This window comes from Lissotriton vulgaris, chromosome 8 (assembly GCF_964263255.1).
Source record: "Lissotriton vulgaris chromosome 8, aLisVul1.2, whole genome shotgun sequence".
Taxonomy (NCBI): domain Eukaryota; kingdom Metazoa; phylum Chordata; class Amphibia; order Caudata; family Salamandridae; genus Lissotriton; species Lissotriton vulgaris.
The window spans coordinates 347,164,119-347,190,402 of record NC_141696.1 but is presented as its reverse complement, the minus strand read 5'-3'; the positions used below and the strand labels follow the sequence as shown (position 1 = coordinate 347,190,402).

The following is a 26,284-nucleotide window of genomic DNA, read 5'->3' as shown; positions in this document are numbered from 1 at the left end:
CCAAAGCTATCAAGTTGTCCCAGGGTCCTGTAATACTCACATCTGCACAGCAATACGAATCTCAGTTGCAGTGCAAGAGCTCACACAGCTGATGTGTTGCAGGGCACACAGCTCCATAAAATGTAGGCGTGCACATTAATAAAACATAAATAGAACACCAGTGCCATCTGCATGACAGCCACATCCACAGAACATGGGCTTGAGCGCCTTACTGCACTTTAATGTGCAGGCCTAAGTAGCACTAAACCAATCATGCTGCCAACAGGAAAGACACATTGAAAGTACTTAGACAAAACGAATCATTGCACTGTATTGCCATCAACCCGACTCAAGTCAACCACCCAGATCACCTGCAGCATAGACACAACACACAAACCACATAGACGTAAGAGCATCACCGCACCATAATGTGCTGGTCTGGCCCTTCTGAGCGACTCAGGTCAACCACAGGTTAAGAACTCCAACAATGCCTAGACTGTTTGGTGTCAAGGCACTGTAAGTGAAGAAATGCGCAGTGTTTAACAATTCTTGTAATCTAGCGGAACACACCGTCCGCTGACTGTGTAGTTAGAAGTATCACACACGCTAACATCACCGTGTATTCGCACCATGGCTGCTGCACAACTTCACTGCCCCCATCGTAGCATCTTACGCAATGTGAGAAGAGGATCTTTGTGGTTGCTTGCTGCGAAATAAGGCACTGATCTTTTCCATTCCTATAAGTTCCAACCTGGAAACTTTCCATCCATAGGAGCATACCATATGCCAATGTGTGGATCCTGAATGGTCATCATTGTTTTTTTTTTTATCATCATAAAAATACGAACAATATACGCCCTGAAGAAATCCAATTTTTGGACAAAACTAGTTGGCTGTTTTTGCTGCAACCATTAGATTTTTGTACAAGCGAAAATTAAGAATTGGAAAATTTCGCAAATTGAGCAGAACTCATTGTCGTGAAAATATATTTTGTGGTGTACCTCTATTTGTGTTATTAAAGTTATTTTGCTTTACATTTTTCCAGCAATGAAAAACATTGAGTAACAATTTGAAGGAAGCCTAAATATTTGAACTGCTTCACTTGCCTCCTAGTGGTGAATCATGCGTTTTCGGAGTGGGCTTAATTACATTATCTTCTTTCCTTAACAAGGCCATGTACGCTGAAATCACATTTTGTTTCCTTTTTATCTCCTAGGACTATCTGCAGCAAAACTGCTGGATGAATCCGGACTGAGTGTTGTGGTTCTGGAAGCGCGTGACCGAGTTGGAGGGAGAACTTTCACGATTAGGGTAAGAGCCTTTGTATTGATTACTGTGTCACCTACAGCAAAGAAACCTGATTAATACTGCTGCCCCATTGTAAATTATAGGTTATTCTTTAATGGAGCTTATCATTCTGTGCCTAAATAGAAGCTTACTACTTCTAGTAGCTTCCACTGCTCTAGGGAGCTTGCCCCCCCTAGTCGTATTTCTGCTGACATTTTGGTCTCTCTTATACAGCCAGGAACTTTAGAGTGGATTTAAAGTCCAGCATATAACTGAAGACGCTCATTCCCACAACTTCCTCTGATGTGAAGCACCTAGTAAAGATCATCAGAAATATACTGCCATGTCCTAAATTGATACCTGGTTCCGGAATTTACCTTATAATTGTAGCTTCCTTTTAGTGTACATCCTGCAGTATTCATACACCTCACTAGTCAAAGACATCCATTTAATTTGTAAACACATTCCAACCTCCCCAGTCACCTCCCAACCCATCTCTGCCAACCACCAAGCCAAGTTGTGCCTAAATCACTGTGCACTTCCTCTCAGCTCTTTACTGTACTATCACACCACCATTAGATCAGGCCCTCTCCTTGTAAAGGCAGTTTTCTCTCCTCCCACATTCAAGAATTCCCAAGGCAATATGCATTATTTATCCAGCCATGTTATATGGTCTTCCGGACCTTGTGTGGTAAGGGGCATCCCATATGTTTGGCGTTATACAAACCGCCCACCTTTTCACGCTCTCTGGTGAGTCCATTGTGGCTTGAAGAGCAGTTATTGTGTTCCCAGGTAAGGGTTACTTCACTATGACTCTGGTCACAATGTCCTATTTCAAAGCCGGTGATAGTTTGCACTATTTTGGTTAGTACAGGGGGGCAGATGAGCATTATAAGACATGATTGAATGGGATTCATTGCTGCTGCCAGAGGACTATTGCCATCTGAATGCATGTGGAAGACCAAATAATTAGAGCCTAAATGCAGATTACCCTTTATACTGGTAGTGGTGATAACCGAAGATAAGGACAGCCCAAGGGTATATGAAATCTAGATGGAACCTAAACCCAATAAATGTGCTCGGCTGTCAATGCGCTTGCGCATTGAGCTTGCAAGAATATAGGGGCTTAACCAGAGCTTAACCAAACGGGCGATTTGATGCTGTGCCCGTGAAAAGCAAGCTCAATGCGCAAGCGCATTGACCTTAAAAGCGCGTGCTCATCAAAGCCAGCCATCTGTTCCCCAGCGTGGTGTCTCCAGTAGCTCTTCAAAGGTATCCGCTCCGCCCCCTGCTGCATCAAAGGCTTTCATTTTGCGGCCGCGTTTTTTACTTTCATTTCGCGGCCGCGCTTTTTTTTTCTGCCCCTGTTGTGCTGCACGACTTGTTTTTCTCTTGAGCTGAATGTCTCTCGCTTTCTTTTTTTGACTGCCTGTCTCTCTTTTTCTTCCATTGACCTTCTGTCTGCCTGTCTTTTCTACTTTGCCTCGCTCCTCTCTTTATGCTACTATCTCATTCCACTGCCTGTCTCAGCCTCTCTCACTAACCTCTACCTGGATTGCCTCTCTCTGTGACTGCCGTCTCAGCTTCTCTTTCTCTTTGAATGTCTCTCTCCTCTACCCCTCCCGTGCGCATGCTCTCTCCTGAGTCTGCTGCCGGTCTCTCCCTCTTAAAAAGTGACGTAATGTGGAGAAATAACACCGGCCATTGCTCAAGTACTAGTAGGCAATTCAGTTTGTGATGTGTGCTATATTAAAGACCCGCAGCATGTTTTATGTAACAGTCCGCGCTCGAGCACCCCCCCACCCTTCTTATCCAGGTCACAATACTAAAACCAAATGCAGTGATCCGAGTTTCTCAAATCAAAACACAATTCAGAACACCCACCCAATCCCCTCGGGCGTTTTTCTTTCCCTCGTTAAACAATCTTGTTCTCTCCATTTCGCCATGCTCTGTCTAGCTCCTTGCATGCCCCTCGCCTCCCCCTCAGCTCTCCCGTATTACAGCTGGTTCGCACCTCCAGCTGTCACCCCCTCCCTCCACTCCACAGCCAGGCTACGTTTCAAAGGCAGGCAATTACTGTTTGCATCTTTCCGTGGTACCGAAAGAGAGACATGCAAACACACACACACATAGACACACGCGTGCTCTCTCTCTTGTTGCCTCCCCACCCTCTCTCTCACACCGAGATTCATATAGGCACAAAACACAGACTCAAATACGGACAGCCACAAATCAGTGCAAACAGATGATAAACACAAAATGAAAGATAAAGACACGAAATGCACAAGGAAAAATAAATAATCACAGGGCAATGTAAATAGGTGATACACACACATTACATACTCGAAATAAACAAACAAAACGAAATAGGCAGTGACAGAACAGAATGTAGCTGGCTTCAATATTTGTCACCCCATCCAACCCCCCTCCCGCATTTTTTTTCTTGCGCTGAATGTCTCTCGCTTTCTTTCTTTGACTGCCTGTCTCTCTTTTTCTTCCATTGACCTTCTGTCTGCCTGTCTTTTCTACTTGGCCTCGCTCCTCTCTTTATGCTTCTATCTCACTCCACTGCCTGTCTCTGCCTCTCTCACTAACCACTGCCTGGCTTGCCTCCCTCTGCGACTGCCTGTCTCAGCTTCTCTTTCTCTTTGACTGTCTCTCTCCTCTAACCCTCCCATGCGCGTGCTCTCTCCTAAGTCTGCTGCAGGTCTCTCTCTCCTTGACTGTATGCCCCCCCCTCGCGTGCTCTCTCCCCTCTACAGCCCCCCTCTGCCTTGCGCTCCATGCCGCAGTCTCTCCCTTTATCTTTCATTTATGGCTGAGGCCCCACCAGCCAGAACCAAAACAAATCGCAGAAATATTTTTGAACGGGGCGAGGGATTCTGCGAGTCAGCGTTCCATGAAAGAAAGCCACAGGGAGGGTGAGCTCACACCTCACGGGCGAGTTTATGGCACCCCAAAACATTTGTCCCCAGCTCTCACACCAGAAAACCATGTGGAAGGCTGTAAACAGCCTTCAAAGACCATCTTCACACCTCAGGACATGCTTGGGGGGCCATTACGGGGTGGGAGTGGTAGGGTCAGTCGCCAGGTCCTCCATACCAATTGTCCTACCAGATTCTGGCGGGGACTCTCCAACCGTACCGGTGTTCATAAAGTGCGTGAGTGCGCCCGGGAGGCATCTGAAGAGTGGAGTTGCAATCTGTATGTATATGTCGAAGGTGTTGAGCCCTTTCTTCAGCGAAATGTATAACCTACAGGCAGCAGGTCCTGTTTCCTGAAGCGTGGACTCTTACTTTTAACTCTTAAGATAATATAAAAAGTGACGTAATGTGGAGAAATAACACTGGCCATTGCTCAAGTACTAGTAGGCAATTCAGTTTGTGATGTGTGCTATATTAAAGACCCGCAGCATTTTTTATGTAACAGTCCGCGCTCGAGCGCCCCCCCCCCCCCCAACACTTCTTATCCAGGTCACAATACTAACACCACATGCAGTGATCCGAGTTTCTCGAATGAAAACCGAATTCAGAACACCCACCCAATCCCCTCGGGCGGTTTTCTTTCCCTCGTTAAACAATCTTGTAGTCTCTCCATTTCGCCATGCTCTGCCTAGCTCCTTGCACGCCCCTCGCCTCCCCCTCAGCTCTCCCGTATTACAGCTGGTTCGCACCTCCAGCTGTCACCCCCTCCCTCCACTCCACAGCCAGGCTCCGTTTCAAAGGCAGCCAATTACTGTTTGCATCTTTCCGTGGTACCGAAAGAGAGACATGCAAACACACACACACACACACATAGACACACGCGCGCTCTCTCTCTCTCGTTGCCTCCCCACCCTCTCTCACACCGAGATTCATATAGGCACAAAACACAGACTCAAATACGGACAGACACAAATCAGTGCAAACAGATGATAAACACAAAATGAAAGATAAAGACACGAAATGCACAAGGAAAAATAAATAATCACAGGGCAATGTAAATAGGTGATACACACACACACACACACATTACATACTCGAAATAAACAAACAAAACGAAATAGGCAGTGACAGAACAGAATGTAGCTGGCTTCAATATTTGTCACCCCATCCAACACCCCTCCCGCACCCTTCCTTCCAAGCATCCAGCATGTCTATGTTGGCACTGACATGAGCTCATATCATAGTTCATGTGCAACAGTGTTTGAGGGGTATTTTGATATTTCCTAGAAAATGTAATAACATTTCACTTTGTGCCTCCATCGGTCCTTGGGGTCCAAGAAGACCATATACACACAGTTCACATACCTCTAATTAAACCCTATCTCAAGTCCACAGACGCAGCAGTGCACTGTACAATCATTACACGCAGGAGGCAGGGCAGCCGAAAGTGCACGTTTCTCATGCATGCAGGGAACTCATAGCTTCAGTTTCACTCACAGGGTACTAAGGTTCACTCTCACACAAGAGGTAACGTTCTCTGTCTTCACTTGCCAGGGCAGAAGTACCTACTCACAGCACCACTCAGCACCACCACAGCATCACTCAGCACCACCGCAGCATCACTCAGCACCACCACAGCACCGCTCAGCGCCACCACAGCACCACTCAGCGCCACCACAGCATCACTCAGCACCACCACAGCATCACTCAGCATCACCACAGCATCACTCAGCACCCTTACAGCACCACCACAGCACCACCCAGCACCACCACAGCACCACTCAGCACCACCACAGCATTACTCAGCACCACCACAGCATCACTCATGACTACCACAGCACCACTCAGCACCACCACAGCATCACTCAGCACCACTCAGCACCACCACAGCATCACTCAGCACCACCACAGCCCCACTCAGCACCACCACAGCATCACTCAGCACCACCACAGCACCACCACAGCACCACCCAGCACCACCACAGCACCACTCAGCACCACCACAGCATCACTCAGCACCACCACAGCCCCACTCAGCACCACCACAGCATCACTCAGCACCACCACAGCACCACCACAGCACCACCCAGCACCACCACAGCACCACTCAGCATCACCACAGCATCACTCAGCACCACCACAGCCCCACTCAGCACCACCACAGCATCACTCAGCACCACCACAGCACCACCCAGCACCACCACAGCACCACTCAGCACCACCACAGAACCACTCAGCACCACCACAGCATCACTCAGCACTACCACAGCACCACTCAGCACCACTCAGCGCAACCACAGCATCACTCAGTGCAACCACAGCACCACTCAGCACCACCACAGCACCACTCAGCACCACCACAGCATCACTCAGCACTACCACAGCACCACTCAGCACCACTCAGCGCAACCACAGCATCACTCAGTGCAACCACAGCACCACTCAGCACCACCACAGCACCACTCAGCGCCACCACAGCATCACTCAGCACCACCACACCACCACTCAGCACCACCACAGCATCACTCAGCACCACCACAGCCCCACTCAGCACCACCACAGCATCACTCAGCACCACCACAGTACCACCACAGCACCACCCAGCACCACCACAGCACCACTCAGCACCACCACAGCACCACTCAGCACCACCACAGCACCACTCAGCACCACCACAGCATCACTCAGCACCACCACAGCATCACTCAGCACCACCACAGCACCACTCAGCACCACCACAGCATCACTCAGCACCACTCAGCACCACCACAGCATCACTCAGCACCACCACAGCCCCACTCAGCACCACCACAGCATCACTCAGCACCACCACAGCACCACCACAGCACCACCCAGCACCACCACAGCACCACTCAACACCACCACAGCATCACTCAGCACCATCACAGCCCCACTCAGCACCACCACAGCATCACTCAGCACCACCACAGCACCACCACAGCACCATCCAGCACCACCACAGCACCACTCAGCATCACCACAGCATCACTCAGCACCACCACAGCCCCACTCAGCACCACCACAGCATCACTCAGCACCACCACAGCACCACTCAGCATCACCACAGCATCACTCAGCACTACCACAGCCCCACTCAGCACCACCACAGCATCACTCAGCACCACCACAGCACCACCCAGCACCACCACAGCACCACTCAGCACCACCACTGCACCACTCAGCACCACCACAGCATAACTCAGCACTACCACAGCACCACTCAGCACCACTCAGCGCAACCACAGCATCACTCAGTGCAACCACAGCACCACTCAGCACCACCACAGCACCACTCAGCGCCACCAAAGCATCACTCAGCACCACCACAGCCCCACTCAGCACCACCACAGCCTCACTCAGCACCACCACAGTACCACCACAGCACCACCCAGCACCACCACAGCACCACTCAGCACCACCACAGCACCACTCAGCACCACCACAGCATCACTCAGCACCACCACAGCACCACTCAGCACCACCACAGCATCACTCAGCACCACCACAGCACCACTCAGTGAAGTAGTGTGGCTCACTGGTTAGAGGCGGCAGACCCAAGAGCAGAGGACGGCCCGGGACCAGGGTTCGATTCCCGGCGCGGCAGGTTTCTGGACCAGGGTCAGCGGACTCGATAATTCTCTCGCCTCGGTGCCCACTCTGATCAGCGATCACACTCGGCAACTCTGGGCATTAGCTTGCTTCATCTTCACTAACCGCCCCACCAGACCGCCGGGGATGCCTGGTCTCACCCTGGAGATACCCATTAAGGGACCATCTCTCAGGGAAGCCAGGAAGGGTTTCGCAGCGGTCGAAGCGCCTTGGGACCCTATGAGTAAGTAGTGCGCTATATAAATGCCTATACATTTACATTTACTCAGCACCACCACAGCATCACTCAGCACCACCACAGCCCCACTCAGCACCACCACAGCATCACTCAGCACCACCACAGCACCACCCAGCACCACCACAGCACCACTCAGCACCACCACAGCACCACTCAGCACCACCACAGCATCACTCAGCACCACCACAGCCCCACTCAGCACCACCACAGCATCACTCAGCACCACCATAGCACCACCCAGCACCCCCACAGCACCACTCAGCACCACCACAGCACCACTCAGCACCACCACAGCATCACTCAGCACTACCACAGCACCACTCAGCACCACTGAGCGCAACCACAGCATCACTCAGCGCAACCACAGCACCACTCAGCGCAACCACAGCATCACTCAGCGCAACAACAGCATCACTCAGCGCAACCACAGGATCACTGGTTCAAATATGTTCTCTCAGTGTTTCAAGCTTTATTACAAATATCACAAAAAGATTTTAATATTTCACTTCTGTTCTTGTTTTATTTACTTGCCTTTGTGCACTATTTACATTTTTTTTGCTTCAGCTGGTGTATCAGCACTGCTCCCGCTTCACGGACGCCCCGCTTCATGTTTCCGGCGGCATTCGCATTTTGCAGCCATGAGTTTCCTTTTTTCTGTTCAGCCTGCCTAAAATGGCTTACAGGTAGATTCATCATTGAAAAATCGGCTCGCAAAGGGCCAGATTCTGAGAATCTGGCCCTTTGCAAGCGCAATTTTTGCATTTGGGATTCATCATCCCAAATGCAAAAATCGGTAATTGCGAATTTGCTAAATTGCGAGGAATTACATTTAAGGAATCTCTATTTGAGATTCCTTAAATGCAATTCATTAACCATTTTTAAATTGCGAAATCGCAATTTCGGGCCGCTATTTACCGCGAGGTCAAACCTCGTGGTAAATTGCGAAAACTTAGAAAAATGCTTTTAAATGCATTTTTCTAAGTTGCATGTTGCACACACACATGTCCTTTGGACATGTGTGTGCGCAACACCAATGTAGATTACATTTCAGGGGTGCTACAGGGTGTCCTTTGGACAGGTGTAGGCCTTGTAATGGGCGATGTCGACGTGCAAGCATTCCCCTCCTATTAAGGTCACAATCACTCCTCCAGATCAGAAAGGGTTGAGGTGATTACAGGGCCAGCTTTAGTGCTGATGGTGCCACAATCTTTTTTGGTGCCCCCAATGACGAACTTCCTTCGCAGATTCTCTCACCACTACCCTCCAACAGTGCCCTTCATCATCTCTCCCTAGTCCTGAGGGGGTGACACCATGAGTCACCGCACTGGGTGACACCAACCCTAGTGACGCCACTGGTTTTATGTTACATTAGGTGCAGTTGCGCAATTGTACTTATGCCATTATACCATTGTTAATGTTTGTGAACGTTTGTTTTATTTGTTCGAAAGTGTTTATCAAGCAAAGAAACTGCAGATGCGCCTTTATTACTACTGAGTACGACTTTCATTCTTGGCAACCAGGTTTTTGGCTAAGTGTGTGGATTAACATCCTGTGCTTTTAGTTCATTAACTTATGGCTTCGCGCCTAAAAATAAACACAAATGCAGCATGCAACTGCGATAACAGTCTTTATTGGCATGTTAATGTAGTAGCTCACATATTCAAGCAGGCCCATTGCAAAACAAAGACAGCAAGCATTCTACTTCCCTAGGCTATGTGTGACTCCATCCTGACACCGGCTTGAGGCAAAAGCTGTGTCTCTCTGAAAATATTTAAAATTGCTAGATGATGTCTAAAGATTACACTATAGTGCTTTACAAACGAGAGGAGCAAATCTTAGCTCCACTTTTAACTTCAAACAGGGTGTAAAAAATAGCTATTAAAATATTCTACATAATAACTTCACATTGACCATTTTTGGGGACTTTTACGTTATTTGTTTGTTAGGATTATTCAAGTTACGATTCTGCAGATGTTACTTTATTGCTAGTGAGAACGACTTACATTCCCGGGGAACAGGGATTTCGCTTGGTGGGTGGTATTAACATTCGGAATTTGAGAGATCTAGACTCTATTGCTTTTCTGCTTGTTTCCCCTCAAAAAATGCTATTTCATAGTGCGCGCACAACGTGGCATTCTCTCCTTCCCACCACTTTCAACATTCTTCTTCACCCACAGGCCCGGACTGGCCGTAGCGGGCACCAGGCAATGCCCCGGTGCGCCGCACGGGTGGGGGCCGGTTTTGGATCTGGGGGCCGATTTTGTTACAGGGCCGTTTTTGCAGCGGCCCTGTAACAAAATCGACCAAAAAACGGCCCTGGCAAAGAGCTCAACGGCACCCACAACCCCCCTTCAAGCACTTTGCCAGGGCCTATTTTGGTTCCCAGTCCGGCCCTGTTCACCCACTCCCTGCCTTGCCTAGGGAGTTACCCATGAATTCTCGTGATCCTGTTATATTGTCCAAGGCATAGATTTTATTCACATCAAATCAGTTAATTCACCATAAACCACTACGAGAGTACAAGTATCCTACTTGGATATAAATCATTATACATGGCATCACACTCTAGCGACATCCACATGTCAAGGCAGTACGAAACTAAAATTGACATTACAGTTAAGCATTGCATAAAGTTGACCATACTCTTGAACCCTCTGCTGCGAACATTGTGCCGGCAGGCCCCAACGCGTTACAGCAACAGTTGCATAACTTGAAATCCAGGGCACCGCATAGCGCACCGGCCCCCGGGGTACCTGAACACAGGCAGCCTCCCCAAGATTCTCCCCAGTCCATAAGAGGCAGGTTAGGGCAGTAGAGTCGAGGACCACCGGCAGGTCAGCCCCCTCCCCGCCAACCAACTTCACACTGCAATCCTACCCACTCCTGGGGTCCATTCAGTCGCTGAACCTCCATTGTTGTGCCTGCCCCTTTGTTGTTAACTGTCGCCGCTCCGCCTTACATTGTTGCCGGGTGGGTGGGTTATTGACGACGATCCTGCTGCTATGTCAGGGTCCAGTGAAAAAAAGAGGACGAGTCCGTTAAGGCACAGCCTTAAATAACCTACTCTTTGGGATTCGGTTTCGTTTTTTCCACCGTACGTCCCAAAGCACTAACGTAACCAGCCAGTCCCCCTCCTCAAACCTACCCCCAATGGGAGCTCGATCCTGTGGCACTACTAAGGGTGCCCCTCTTCAAGGTGCGGGGGGTGCCTGCTCATGTCCACAAAACGGACTGCCATGATAAAGAAAGATGCACAGGCACTGCTTTGACCATCTCCCACGACTGATGACATTGACACCCGGGCAGGGGGAGGCGAAGCCGGACCCATTTGGGGCCCGGGCCAAATGCTTGCAAAATAGCCCACTTGTGAGGGGGTGACCAGGATTGGTCGCCCCAGGGCAAGAGCGAACCCCCCATTTCGGAGCGAGCGGACGAGGCACATGGGGTTCAATATGGGGCAACAGGCCTAGATAGGCACATACTCCCCTCCTCACGGGCTCCGCACTTTATCTTTCATCATTGCAGCCGCCTTGGAAGACCGTGCGCCTTTTTAAATGTAGTTCAGCAGGTTGGCAACAACAGGGTCCCACACACATGTATTTGAAAACCAGAAACCACTTCTCAGACGAAGACAGGTTTTATAAATTGTAAAGTATTTACAAGTTTTTCCCTGTTCTTATTCATGCTCATTCTTAGTTTTATTATTTTACGTGTTCTGGGGCTTCATGAGCTGAAACATAGTACAGAGTTGGAGTTGCGGTTTAAAAGATTTACATATTGATTTTAAAAAATACAATCAAAACAGATTCACTGCTTATCAAACAAGCTCCCATACAACCTAGAAAAATGATCTAGAGCAACACGACGCCTTTCAGCTAAAACATGCATACTAAAATGCAAGCATATTAACATTATTCATCACGTTCTTTGACATTTAAGAACATATATTTTAGCAACAGCAGGTGTGGTTTCAAAGCTACTGCTGTAGACTTTAAATGTTATGAAGCAGGTTCCTATCACCACATCAATTAACATATCGGAACAGTTGAAAATGTGCAGTGCTATGTAAGGTAACCTACTGGCTTAAGTTTGTTTTGCTTGCAATCTCCCTAACACCACCTACATAGCCATCATGTGCTACGCATAGTAAAACTGTTATTGTTATAGCACCCAAAATAATATGCGGCATGGCTAGAAACGCATAAGGTCCCAAAGGGGAGATCTATTAGCTGTGCCAATGCTTTTCCACCTTGTAATGGGAGATGGTTAGGTCTGTTCATTGGGGCGTTATCTAGGGAACAGCAAGGACTTCACATCCTTCTTTAATTCCAGGTGGGTTTTGAGAGTTAAGGGGTCCATTAGGATGTCAGGCAGTGGCACCACCGGGGTGCTGGCGGGGCGGAAAAACGCCTTTTTCTGCCCGCGATCAGCGGGAAACACGTCCGCCATATTAGTATTGCAATACATAGGTCAGTTCCCGTACGCAGCGGAGCAACGCGCACCGCCATCAAAGTGTGCCCGCCACCGCGGCGGTGGGAGCCAATGGAGACTCACCGCCGTGCAGAATGACGTCCGTCCGCTCCACAAATTAGAATGGCCCAAACAAGCAGACGCACCGCAGCGGAGACACTGCCCAACCAGAGACGGCAGAAACTCGACAGCGAAGCGCGATAGCAGAGACCCGGTCTATACCACCCGGTCACGACCGCAATGGACCCAGCTCTACATGTGTTTCCGGTGCTGTACCTGCTACAGCACTATCATCTCATGGTTCTCCGCGGATGCTGCCGCAGGTACGCAAATACACAAATACAACACACAACACACGGATTGACATAGGGTCCAAAACCACAACAGACACCCTGCTGGGGGCAACAACACATCCACAAGGGCACCCACACATGACCCACCTGCCACCAAGTCACCCCACTGCATCCTGGACACACATCGACCACGAACATGCAGCAACATCCCGGTCCCAGTCACGTCACCGCAGCGGTCAACACATGTGCACAATGCAGAAGGCTTGGCCAGTCCACGGCATAGGCAGGGCAGAGAGACCACAGGGACACACCCCCTCGAGCGACACATCAACACACCCCATCAAGTCACAGGCCAGGTGCCCATCCTGTGCACCCCCATGCACACCAACAAGCAACAAGCACAGCAACAAGCAAGCTCAATACACACCCTGCACCACACAACAAACAACCAGGGAGACAGCCACTGCAGGAGTGGCTGACAAGGAACACACAACACCAGTGCCACACACACTGAAGGCTGCCAATACTTGCCAGCACATACACACACACAAATAAACACATACCCTGGGTGTAGCCACAAACAGAACACACACACAGGGATGCCTGAACAGATGCCTGTCCAAAAACAACACACAAACACTACAGGAACACACACAGAGCCACATCAGAAACAAACATACCCTCTCATCCAAACTGTGGAAAGGCAATGGGAGCACAGACACTACAGGAGCGCACAACCTCATCACTCAGGAACAAAGCACACACAACATACCACAAATCACACAAGAGGTGCACCAGCACAGAACTACACTGCCACATGAAACCAACCACAGATGCACATGAAATCAAAAATGAACAAACACCACAGGACATCAGGGGATGCACATCAGGCAATGCCAAGGCCACATACACACAGCACTGTATGAACAACAAGCAGTGTGTGCACAACAAGCAGAACAGTCACACACAGACATGACTGACACAACTCAACACACACAACACTAATCAGCACAGCGCAAACACAACAGAACACCCAGAAAGTGAAGCAATACCACAGCCAACATACATATATCCAACACAACAACAACAGATTCACCACTCTGGGATACAAGAGCATAGCCATCTTGACCAGAGCACTGGGCAGCACACACAGCTGAAGTGCACATGAGCAATCCTGACTCATTAATAACACAAGAACAGCACACATAAACCATTGGGGCAATGGCCTGAGTGGAACATCACTATTGGCCCAAGAACTGCACCACAAAGCACAGTTTCACAAATGAAGTGATTGGGAGGCACCCACACATGTAAACCAAGGGGACAGCTGACATCAAAGTTAACTGACTTGCATTTCAGTAGTAGACATGTAAGAGGTGTACTATATACAAATAGAGGGAGTGCAGACCCAAAATGGGTAGTCATAAGTGGCACACATAGGGGATGGCATTACACCACACACACCATGCCATACAGGAGGATAAAATGCACCATGTGCATGCAATGCATGAGAAACACAACCACAATGGCCGTGTGGAGCAGCAGGGCTACACAGTCTACACAAACACTCTCAAGACACATTGATGATCAAACAAACACAACACTGATGTGCAAGTCACACACTTTGCACACTCATAAGTGACCAAAACAACAAGGAGGAGTCAGACAGAATGGCATGGACACACCAACACACTGCACAGTACACAATAGACCACTCACACATGTGCATACAACCATATCCACAGGGCACAACAATCCAAACAACAGGCACACAACTCCTGGGTGACACATGTGTGTTTTTCACAATCCAGGAGCAGACACACATCCACACCCACTACAAAGTCACACCCTTCACACTGCACACCACTTGACTACCCAAGAGCACACATCTCATGTGGGCCATGGGACCAGGACTAAGGGCCAACAAAAGATGACCATACACATACACAGCTGGGCATACATAAAGGAATAACACACATACATCATGACAATGCCCAAATTGCATGCAAACCTGTGCACAGCATCACACCCAACGCTGGCAGTGTACCCCAACCTGGCATGTGAAAAATGTAGCCAACAATAGCAAACAACTAAAAAGAGAACTGCATGACAGGTAAAAGAGCCATCACAGATAACACTAGTATCAGTGTCTGAATGGCCTAAAGACCCTGTCACCCATGTTTAAAAATGTGATGCGGGCAAAGAGTTTGGCAATGTTGAAGTGACACATAGAGCATGGGGCACAGACAACCAAATGCACACACTAAAATAACTTTAATCAGCAAGGACACTGACAAAACAGACAACAGGAGTAACTGTCTTTATTCACATATTGCACATATGTGACAGTAGAACAACAGTAGACAAGAGCAAGGCACAGGATGCTGATCATATGCAAGATAATCTGCACAGGCAAACTCCAAACAGGAAGGCCAGTGTCCATGGCAGGTGGTACAGCAAGTACATGGGAGGCTGCACAGGGGAGACTCAAACACAGCAGAGCAACAGGGCCAGTGTCCATGGCAGGTGGCACAGCAAGTACATGAGAGGCTGCACAGGGGAGACTCAAACACAGCAGAGCAACAGGGCCAGTGTCCATGGCACAGGGGAGGGTCTAACACAGCAGAGCAACAGGGCCAGTGACCATGGCACAGGGGAGAGTCCAACACAGCAGAGCAACAGGGCCAGTGTCCATGGCACAGGGGGGAGTCCAACACAGCAGAGCAACAGGGCCAGTGTCCATGGCAGGTGGCACAGCAAGTACATGAGAGGCTGCACTGGGAATAGGCCAACACAGCAGAGCAACAGGGCCAGTGGACATGGCAGGGTGCAGAGTCAGGACATGAGAAGCTGCACAGGCAAGGCCAGAACAGCAGTGAATGGCAAGGCCAGTGGCCAGGGAGAAGTGCAGAGTCAGGACATGAGAAGCTGCACAGTCAAGGCCAGAACAGTAGGGAATGACAAGGTCAGTGAGCATGGCAGGGTGCAGAGTCAGGACATGAGAAGCTACACAGGCAAGGCTAGAACAGCAGTGAATGACAAGGCCAGTTGGCATGGCAGGGTGCAGAGTCAAGACATGAGAAGCTGCACAGGCAAGACCAGAACAGCAGTGAATGACAAGGCCAGTGGTTATGGCAGGGTGCAGAGCCTGGACATGAGAAGCAGCACAGGCAAGGTTAGAACAGCAGTGAATGACAAGGCCAGTGGCCAGGGAGAAGTGCAGAATCAGGACATGAGAAGCTGCACAGTGAGTGTGTTTGACTGTACCCTTCCATGGCCAGCAACACACCCAGGTTGTAAACAATGGGCAGGACTAGCACACCTGTATGAGAGACAGGTGTATGAGGGGACTACCACTTACTTGTGGCTGTCAGGCGGACTTGGAGCTGGCTGTGGGTCCGGGACAGCAGGACCACTTGTCTGGGGAGACAGAGGCCCAGGTGATGTAGGGCTATCAGTGGCTTGGCAAGCTGGAGGGCTATTTGGACCAGGTGGTGCAGTGGCACGTGGAGGTGGAGTCATACAGACCTGTGACACAGTGTGAGTGGGAGAGGTTTGAGGGGTGCCTTTCCACTTCTTGGGAATTCGAAATGCCTTCCCTGTACTGGGGTCAATGAGAACTGGTGATGAAACAACAGGCACACACACCAACAGTTCTGCATTAGTTGCAGAAACTGGCACTCCCTCTGGTGACGTGCTGGATCCTGCAGAACTCTTTGTCTGGCTACACCTCTGGACCACCTTCCCCTGTTTGCCAGGTGTCCACCCTACAGTGCCCTCCTTTGCCTGTTTGCCAGGGGTAGCCCCTACAGTGCCCTCCTTCACATGCTTCACTGGGCTTGGAATTGGGGTAGGGGAATGTAGCCCTGAGCCCTTCCTAGGTGTACCCTTGCCATACAACACCTCCACAGTGGGCATAGACACTACACGCCTAGCTCTGCATGACGTTTTAGGGCCTGGAGAGCCGTTCGCTGGTGATGTCTCTGAGGCATGGGAGCCTGATGCCTGCTTCCTTGCTTTTTCGGCCTTGCTCTTCCCTGACGGCCTCTTGTCTTTGCATTCTGGGCTGGCTCTGCTCTTCTGTGGAGATGGTGTCCGTGGGCGGGACCGCTTGGGTTGTTTCTGCTGGGTGCTTCTTGTGCTGTATCGTGACTGTGACCCATGGGAACCGTGGTCACGATCATCCGATGTTGCCACTGACTAGGGGGTGGAAAAAGGCACTGGAGCAGGAATGGGACTATATCCCTGTTGAAGGGCAGAGGTCACTGTGGACGACAAAGCCTGGACTGTACGGTGTAGCCCACCCACGTAAGAGTGTATGCCCTCCATATAGGCAACCACCTGGCCTAATTTTTTGTCATGGTCACTGAAGGCATTGAACAAGGCTGTCTGGCCCACACAAAGCTGGCGCAGGAGATCTACAGACCTTGCACTGAGGACAGCAGGGGGACAGGTGCAGGCTCAGCAGTGCCAGGTGTGAATCTAACTCGTCCCCTCTTACTGACACGGACACGGGCAGCACCAAAGGAAGTGAATGGGAGGCTGGCCACTGGCCTCTCTGTGGTAGAGGATGATGCAGAGTCCCCATTCCCTGTGCCTGCCAACATGGATGCATCACCGCTGGCATGAGATGATGTAGTACTTTATGTCTCAGGCACAGATTCCTCCTGCATACTCCAGTCCCCCTCAGATGTGCTGGTGGGCTCTGTGTCACTGTCCTCCGGTGCAGCTGTAGTGCTAATCTCGGCATCACTGGTTTCCTGCTCCTGTTCCTCTGTGTCCACTGGCGATTCCGCATGAGAGAGAAAGATGCAGGGTTGTGTTAGTGTCATCATCAGGACAAAGCAATCCAATCAATGCAGTACAGAGATGCCCAAATCAACATGGTGACCACCACACCCTGCAATCACATTGCAGCAACACACTACATAGACCACAACAGTGCCTGTAACCCTGAATATCTGCCATGACTGAGCCATGTTGAGGCCACACAGCACAACACCCTGCCTGTGGATGAAGTGTACCAGACACACAACTTGCTCTGCCCAGACCTAGGGACATGATGTGGGGACAACACTTATTACCACTGACAGACCTTGAGGGAACAGGAGGGGACAACCCACACCTATTAGGACATGACAGTTCACAATGGCAAGTACGCCATACCAAACACCATGTTGTATACTGGGGCACATTCTTGTCAGATGTGTGTGCCTCACCGATCATGGTGCATGCAAAGTGGGCATACATGAAGTCACACTCAGATAGTGTACACTGCTGTTCACTCCCTAATAGATTCCCCACACTATCCCAATGCCTAATGACCATGTAGATCCTAACACATCTGCCTATGGGAAAGCACAGCAGGGAAGATCACCTTTGTAAGGCCAGTTTGGGCCAATGCATGACACGGGCACCCATCCCAGCAGCCACTCACATGACACAGCACAGCACCACCCCAGGAACATCACATGGGCCACCGCTGCCACATGCCCTATACACATGCATCCGCACACAGCCAAAGTCACCCTCCCCAAATACTCACCCCTGCCTTTCCCCAATGTCATCTCTGCCACGTTCTTTGCCAGCCGGCTGATGTCGTCCCACCTCTTGTGGCAGTTGGTGCGTCGTTGGTTAGATACCCCAGGACTCGCACCTCTGCTGCAATGGACCTCCACAGACCTTACGCTGGTGTACCTAGAGCTGCAGGCATGGGAGAAAAGAAGGGGAAATGATCAGTGACACAGTGTCATGTACCAACATCTATCAGTACAGTAGCAAGACACAGACTCATTACCAATTGTAACCTCCCTCCATCCCAAACTAGGGTAACGCTCACAAGGGCACTCTGCATGGGCCAAACAGATGTGATTGCATGCATTTATGAGGGTGCACAGGGTTCCTGATAATCTTACAGGATGACTGCACTGAACCCACTCAATGGCTTGCACACATCTCCAGTCCTATGCATGTCTGGCCACTACAAACATCACATATCTACCTGTGTTTGTGTGTAGAATCACCGTGTGCATGACTGGGCAGCATTCAGTGAGCATGTCCTGTGAACATATGTGTATGTAATGTGTGTGGCATCGAAGCACATGGACTCACCAACAAAATAGCCATCTACACAAGTGTGGTTGTGTGCAATTATACAGGGCTGAGATGGTGCATATCTTTATTGCAGTCTGAATAAACAAGAGTAAGGACCCAGTAAGTGCAGTGATGTCATCTCGTCTTGGTGGGTGGGCACTAGGCATAGTCTATGAGTTCACACTGAGTCGGACAACAGGGGCACACAGAGACAATCACCCGAGCAATTACTGTCCTGGCACCTTCATGTCCAACATCCTGTGGCTCTGTATGGCTGACAATGTAACACACTCCACTCAGACCTACAACTGCAGGCAAGGTAAACCGTGACATTGGGACACACACACTACCTTGCCCTGGAGACAGCATGTTTGTCAGTGTACGACACAACCCCACACCCTCATGCATATACTGCAGCAGTCCAACTACATGTCTGACCTCCCTGCCCTACACCTCCTTTACGATGACTTACGACAACATTGGGGGCACCATACATCCTTGGGTACTGTGCCAGCACCTTGTCCACATGGACCTCCAGCTCCTCGCTTGTGAATCGACTGGCACAGATATTCTCTGTCTTTCCATTCCTGTGGACATGGAACACCTGTGGTGGAAGTGAATGGTGAGGGGTCCCAGGCATCAGGCTCTGGAGGCAGCAGCAGGAGAGGGTCCCAGGCAGCAGGCTCTGGAGGCAGCAGCAGGAGAGGGTCTCAGGCATTAGGCTCTGGAGGCAGCAGCAGGAGAGGGTCCCAGGCAGCAGGCTCTGTGAGCAGTGGAAATGTGAGGCTCACTCCCACAGATTTATAGCCCCCCGGGGTCGTTTCTTAGGTGCCAAGCTGCAACAATTGGTTGTCCAGGTCTGCCTCTTTGAAAAGCATCCAATGCTTCATGCCACCGCAATCATCGCTCCCATTGGCTGTAGGCAATGCTCCATGGTGGTGATGCACTGCAGGGGCCAGGGGTGCGCTACAGCGATGGTGCATCTTTCAAACCCATCCAATGACCGCATCCGCAGTGACGGAGCACGCCTTCAGTGATTTTCAAAACTGCTTCATGCCACCGCAATCATCGCTCCCATTGGCTATAGGCAATGCTCCATGGTGATGATGCCCCACTGGGGCCCTGGGTGTGCTACCGCGATGGTGCATCTTTCAAACCCATCCAATGACCACATCCGCTTTGGCGGAGCACCCCTTCCACGATTTTCAAAAATAAATGCTTCATGCCACCGCAATAATCACTCCCATTGGCTGTAGGCAATGCTTCATGGCGGTGATGCACCGCAGGGGCCCGGGGTGCGCTACCGCAATGGTGCATCTTTCAAACCCATCCAATGATCGCATCTGCGGTGGCGGAGCACGCCTTCCGCGATTTTCAAAACTGCTTCATGCCACCGCAATCATCGCTCCAATTGGCTGTAGGCAATGCCCCATGCCGGTGACACACTGCCGGGGCCAGGCAGTAGCTACCGCAATTTGGGTGGCGGAGCATGCCCACTGCCATCTACCCATGTCTCCATGCCATTATCTACCATACTTGTGAAGGGGGTGGTGCTGGTGTCACACCGCTGGGGCCAGGCGGTAGCTACCGCGATGTGGGTGGCAGAGCATGCCCACAGCCATTTTGGCATGTCTCCATGCCAATGACTACTGCACTTGTGAAGGGGGTGGTGCTAGTGTCACACCGCCGGGGCCAAGCGGTAGCTACCGCGATTTGGGTGGCGGAGCATGCCCAACGCCATTTGGGCATGTCTCCATGCTAATGACTACCGCACTTGTTAAGGGGGTGGTGCTGGTGTCACACCGACGGGGCCAGGAGATAGCTACCGCGATTTGGGTGGCAGAGCATGCCCACCGCCATCTACCCATGTCTCCATGCCAATGACTACCACATTTGTGAAGGGGGTGGTGCTGGTGTCACACCACCGGGGCCAGGCGGTAGCTACCCCGATTTGGGTGGCGGAGCATGCCCAACGCCATTTGGGCATGTCTCCATGCTAATGACTACCGCACTTGTTAAGGGGGTGGTACTGGTGTCACACCGCCGGGGCCATGAGGTAACTACCGCAATTTGGGTGGCGGAGCATGCCCACCGCCATTTGGGCATGTCGCCATGCCAATGACTACCGCACTTGTGAAGGGGGTGGTGCTGGTGTCACACCGCCGGGGCCAGGTGGTAGCTACCACGATTTGGATGGCGGAGCATGCCCACTGCCATCTACCCATGTCTCAATGCCAATGACTACCGCACTTGTGAAGGGGGTGGTGCTGGTGTCACACCGACAGGGCCAAGGGGTAGCTACCGCAATTTGTGGCAATGGCAATGTCCATCGTGAACACTTCAACTGTACACAGCGGCAACATGGTTAAGAGCACATCATTGTGCACACAATGCCATTATTCTATATAATCCACAGGTGGACGCACGTGCCATGGTTGGCTATGTGTGACGTACATTGGTCTGTGGTCCCTGCCATTTCAATTATGCATTTGATGGTTGATGATGCTTGACAGTGTTGAAGTGGACTCAACAATGTGTAACCAATCAATGTGTTGTGGGTCATTTCTGACCTTGGCAAGGCTTGTCTCAATGTATGGTGTTGTTACTTACTTGTGCTTTTAGATCTGCTCATGCACACAACTAACAATTCACCGCCTACTGTGATCATTGTGTTGTGGATGTGTGACAAGTTTACATGATGCATTGAATTTGGGCATTTTCTGTGATGCCATGGTGTGTGGTGTTTGAAGTGTTTGTGGGTGCAGGGGTGTGGGTGATGGGTGTGGTGTTTTTGTATCAGGTGTGTTATGTGCTGGGGGATCGTTGGTGCTGGTGTGATGGTGGTGGTGGTGGGTGTGCTGTGTTCTTTTGCCTCTCCTGTCAGGTTTGGTGTGTGCCCTTCTCTTCTGGAGTGTTGCAAAGGATTGTGGTCAGTGAAGGGGCTGGTTTTATACTCAGTGGTGTAGGTGTGTCATAATGGGGTTTTGCTGTCAGGTGTATTGTGGGAGTTGTCCTGGAAACTGTATGTTTTTGTTTGGCACTTATTTATTTTATTTGAATGTGTTTTGTGTATTTGGGGGGGCATGGCTACATTTATAGTGTTAAATGTGGGAATTGATTTATTATTAATTATTCATTAATTGCCTGTTAATTAAAATACATTTTTAGGAGTGGGTTGGGTGTTTATAGGGGAATAGGGAGGGAAGTAATTGAATTATAGTACATTAAAAATATTTTTTTATCTATTAGTATTTAACAAATTCAGATTGTATAGTGTTAATTGTGGGAATTCATTTATTAATAATTATTAATTAATTGGCCATTAATTATTAATTAATGAATTGGCAATTAACGGCCTGATTCATCAATCTCCCGTTTTGCGAGGCCCTAATAGCGAATCATAGCGAATCGCTATTAAGGACTCGCAAAACGGGATTCAAGTAGGATTAGCAAAATTTTTTGCGATTCCTACTGATTCCTTATTTGCGATTAGCAAATTGCTAATCGCAAATAAGGAAAAACTCCCCATTCATTCCTATGGGCCAAAAGGCCCATAGGAATGAATGGGGAGTATTCCTTATTTGCGATTAGCAATTTGCTAATCGCAAATAAGATTGCGATTTGAAGGGTGCCAGGGGTGTCCAAAGGACACCCTGTAGCACCCCTCAATTGACATTTGACACAGGTGTTGCACACACAAATGTCCAAAGGACATGTGTCTGTGTAACATGCAACTCAGAAAAATGCATTTAAATGCATTTTTCTGAGTTTTCGCAATTTACCGCGAGGTTTGACCTCGCGGTAAATTGCGGCCAGAAATTGCGAATTCGCAAAAGAAATGTGGATGATGAATTACATTTAAGGAATCTCAAATAGAGATTCCTTAAATGTAATTCCTCGCAAAATTGCGAGATCGCAATCAGCGATTTTTGCATTTGGGATGATGAATCCCAAATGCAAAAATCGCACTCGCAAAGGGCCAAATTCTCAGAATCTGGCCCTTTGCGAGCCGATTTGGCCTTGATGAATAAGGCTGTATGTTTATTGGGTCGTATTTTTAGGAGTGGGTTATGTGTTTATAGGGGAATCGGGTGGGAAGTAATTTAATTATGATAAATGTATTCATACTTTTTATTGGTTAATATGTATGTTATTTATATTTTATAGTATTAATTGTGGGAGTTATTTTATTATTACATATTTATTAATTAGTTGTTAATTATTATTAATTAATTAATTTGTAATTACTTTCGTTAATTGTGTCATTTGTTTAGGAGTGAGTGGCGGGGTTTTCAGGAGAATAGGGTGGGAAGTAATTTATTTATAATTAACTATTAATTGTTAATTAATGCTAATTAATTAAAATTAAAATGTGGCAATTGTATAATTAATTTCTGATGTAAGTTGTGGGGATTATAGTGGTAAATGGTGAGAAGTAAATTCTTTTAAATTAATTAAGAAGTTGCTGTAATTTATATTAATTTATTAATGTAAAATTAGTTCTAGAAATTGTGTAATGATTTCTAGGTGTGAGTTGTGGTGTTTACTGGGGTAGAGGGTGGAAAGGAATTTAAGTTTAATTAATTAATAATTAGTTGGTTATAATATTACTTTTATCAATTGATAACGATTTATAGTAAGTGTTTATTTGTTATTTTATGCGTGTTTTGTTTTGTTTTTGTACAAGTAATGTTTGGGGAGTAAATAAATTTTTATTTATATAAATTTTCTTCAATTAATAACATTTGTTTAATTGATAATTTATTATGTTAATTATGGAGATACATAAGAAAAATGTGGTTGTGAATTTTGTGATGCTGTAGGGTAGGAAATAAAAAATATTACTTTTATGTAATAAATAATGTTTGTGTTTTAAAAAAAGTTTCTATTAACAAATATGTTTTTAAATTATTTTTAATTTTTTTTAAATAATCTTTCAAGGCATTTGTTAAATCTTTTCAACATTCTAATCTGTTTCTATTTTTTGTAATAATTACAACTTTTATATATTTTTTTATTCTGTTTTTTAAAATCTGTTGGGTTGTTGTTAATTTGTTTGTTTTTAATTTTGAACTGACTCCAGTGGAAATATTAGTTTTTACCTCTCCGCTATCCAACACTTTCCCTACTGTTGCACAAAATGGAGTGGGAATAGTAATTTTTACTCCTCAGCTATCCAACACTTTTCGACCTGTTACACCAACTGGAGGGGGAATGGTAATTTTTACCCCTCCGCTATCCAACACTTTTCCTACTGTTGCACACACTGGAGTGGGAATAGTAATTTTTACCCCTCCGCTATCCAACACTTTCTCTACTGTTGCACTCAATGGGGAGCAAATTTTAATTTTAAAGGCTATAAAATATTTTAATGTTTTAATGTATAATATAATGTTTTTTAAGTAGATTTTTTTTATTTATCTCCAGGAGTAAACATCAAGACCATGCTTCAGTAACAGTAATAATGAAAACATATATCAAGAAAAAAGATACTAATAATCAAAAAAAATAGTAAAAAAAGAGAATAGATAAGAGATAAGTAAAAGGATAAAGAAAAAGAAAAACAGAAAAGATAAAAGGGAAATAGACTTAAACTATATGATAAAGTATTGTATTGATACCTAAGAATAATACATTCCTATATTCAACATGGGCCCCCACATTCGGTGAAATTTCTTCCCAGAATGAATGCCTCTGCTCTTAGCTATAGCCATTTTTCTCTCAAATATTTCCCTTAGCATTGCCCACCATTCCAGAGCGCTAGGCATTATTTTTGAAACCAAACCCCGAGCAATACACAGTCGTGCTGTTACTATGATGACCAATATAAGCAATCTTAATACAGAGTCAAACTCTATCGCACAGCCGAGCAATCATATACTCTTTTTCAGTAAATTGTATATCAATCTTCAAGCGGCCACCTGTTATATGCACAACATCTTTCCAGAAGGCTGTCAAATCTTTTTCAGGAGAAGGTTTATTGAAAAGAATAATATAATCATTAAAAAAATACTTTGTATCAGCAATCAATTACCAATGCATAAATACAAAGAAGAAGAATAAAGAATGATAATGGTAAGATAACATATAAGATAATATAAATACGGTCAAAGGTTCACAAAAATTTGTAGATAACAGTACATGTCAAAAATTCAAATTGTAAAAGGTAATATAAGAAGTGATCAATTAAGCATTGTTATATACAGACAATAGGGGGTTAGGAAGGCTTGGTAACTTCTTGTAGTGAGGGAGCAGTTGGAGATGTTTTCTCCACAGTATCGTCAAGAAATTGTGTCAGGGGGCACCAGAGGTGTGATCGTTTCTTAGCAAGAAAAATAGGTTTAACGAGTGCTGATTGTCCTCTGTTCCAGTCCGGTATTAAACTACCTAAGAACATTTTTGTGAGGGAGAGGGGAGTTGTGGTATGCAAAATAATGTTGATTTGGTGCCAAACCTGTTCCTAGAATGTAAACACATGTGGACAGCAAATATTGATATTTGTGTTATGTATCTTATTTAGGTATGTGGGAGTAAGAAAATTTCTATTATAAAGAAAGCAAAGTGTTTGTGTTGTGCTGTCCACTCTGGATGATTTCCTGAGTTTCTTCCAAATTCTGGGGCATATTATCAAGGGGGTTTATCTCCGCTTTTTTGGCTTTAAAAGCCAAGAAAGCGGAGATTATTTTATCTCCCTATTACCTAGCTGTCGCTACCACCAGTTAGCAAAGAGTTAGCAAAGTGGAAACAGTCGCTAACATCGCTATCTCCTATTACCAACTTTTGGAGATATTCGCGCTAAGCGCGAATATCTCCAAAAGCTAACACCTGCCCCTGAGCAGTTCTTAGCCATGTTATCCAATGTTAGGTGGATAACATGGCTAAGAGCATTTGCTCGATAATGCATGAATATCGCTGACTTTACAGCGATATTCATGCATTTCGGCCGATTTTTATCACTTAGGAGATAAACCTTGATAATATCAAGGCTCCTAAGCGATAAAAATCAGCGATGCTCAGCGATATAATTTCGGCCGCTAACCAAGCTGAGCGATATTTTTCGCTCATGCTTGGTAATATGCCCCTCTATCCATAAAGAAACAGGCCAATCCGTTCCCAGATCAGATTCCGATAAGAGTTCCACTTTGGTTTTGTCCCGGTTCTTAGGAGGTGCCAGTAAATGGGAATAGATGGTAGAAGGTTTGGGATTTGTAAGCAAAAGGTTAGGCCATGGGAAAAGAGGTTGGGAGGGTGGGGAAGGTGACGTTTTTAGTTTAGCATATGCATCATGTATTGTGTTCTGCAAGGCTAAAAATTTAGGTTTAAAGGAAGAAGGCAAAAGATAAAGAGTTTGCAATTGTGTAAATTGAATG

The 26,284-nt window shown here is 47.6% G+C and overlaps 1 protein-coding gene across 1 annotated transcript in view; it reads left to right on the top strand.

Annotated features, from left to right (window-relative positions):
- The window catches only part of LOC147697032 (amine oxidase [flavin-containing] A-like), an 805,659-nt gene that overhangs the window by 305,360 nt on the left and 474,015 nt on the right, over positions 1 to 26,284 (top strand). Inside the window, exon 2 of the mRNA XM_086933275.1 lies at positions 1,196 to 1,290. Coding sequence (XP_086789401.1) covers positions 1,196 to 1,290 — 95 coding nt within the window. The remainder of the gene's footprint in view (positions 1 to 1,195; positions 1,291 to 26,284) is intronic.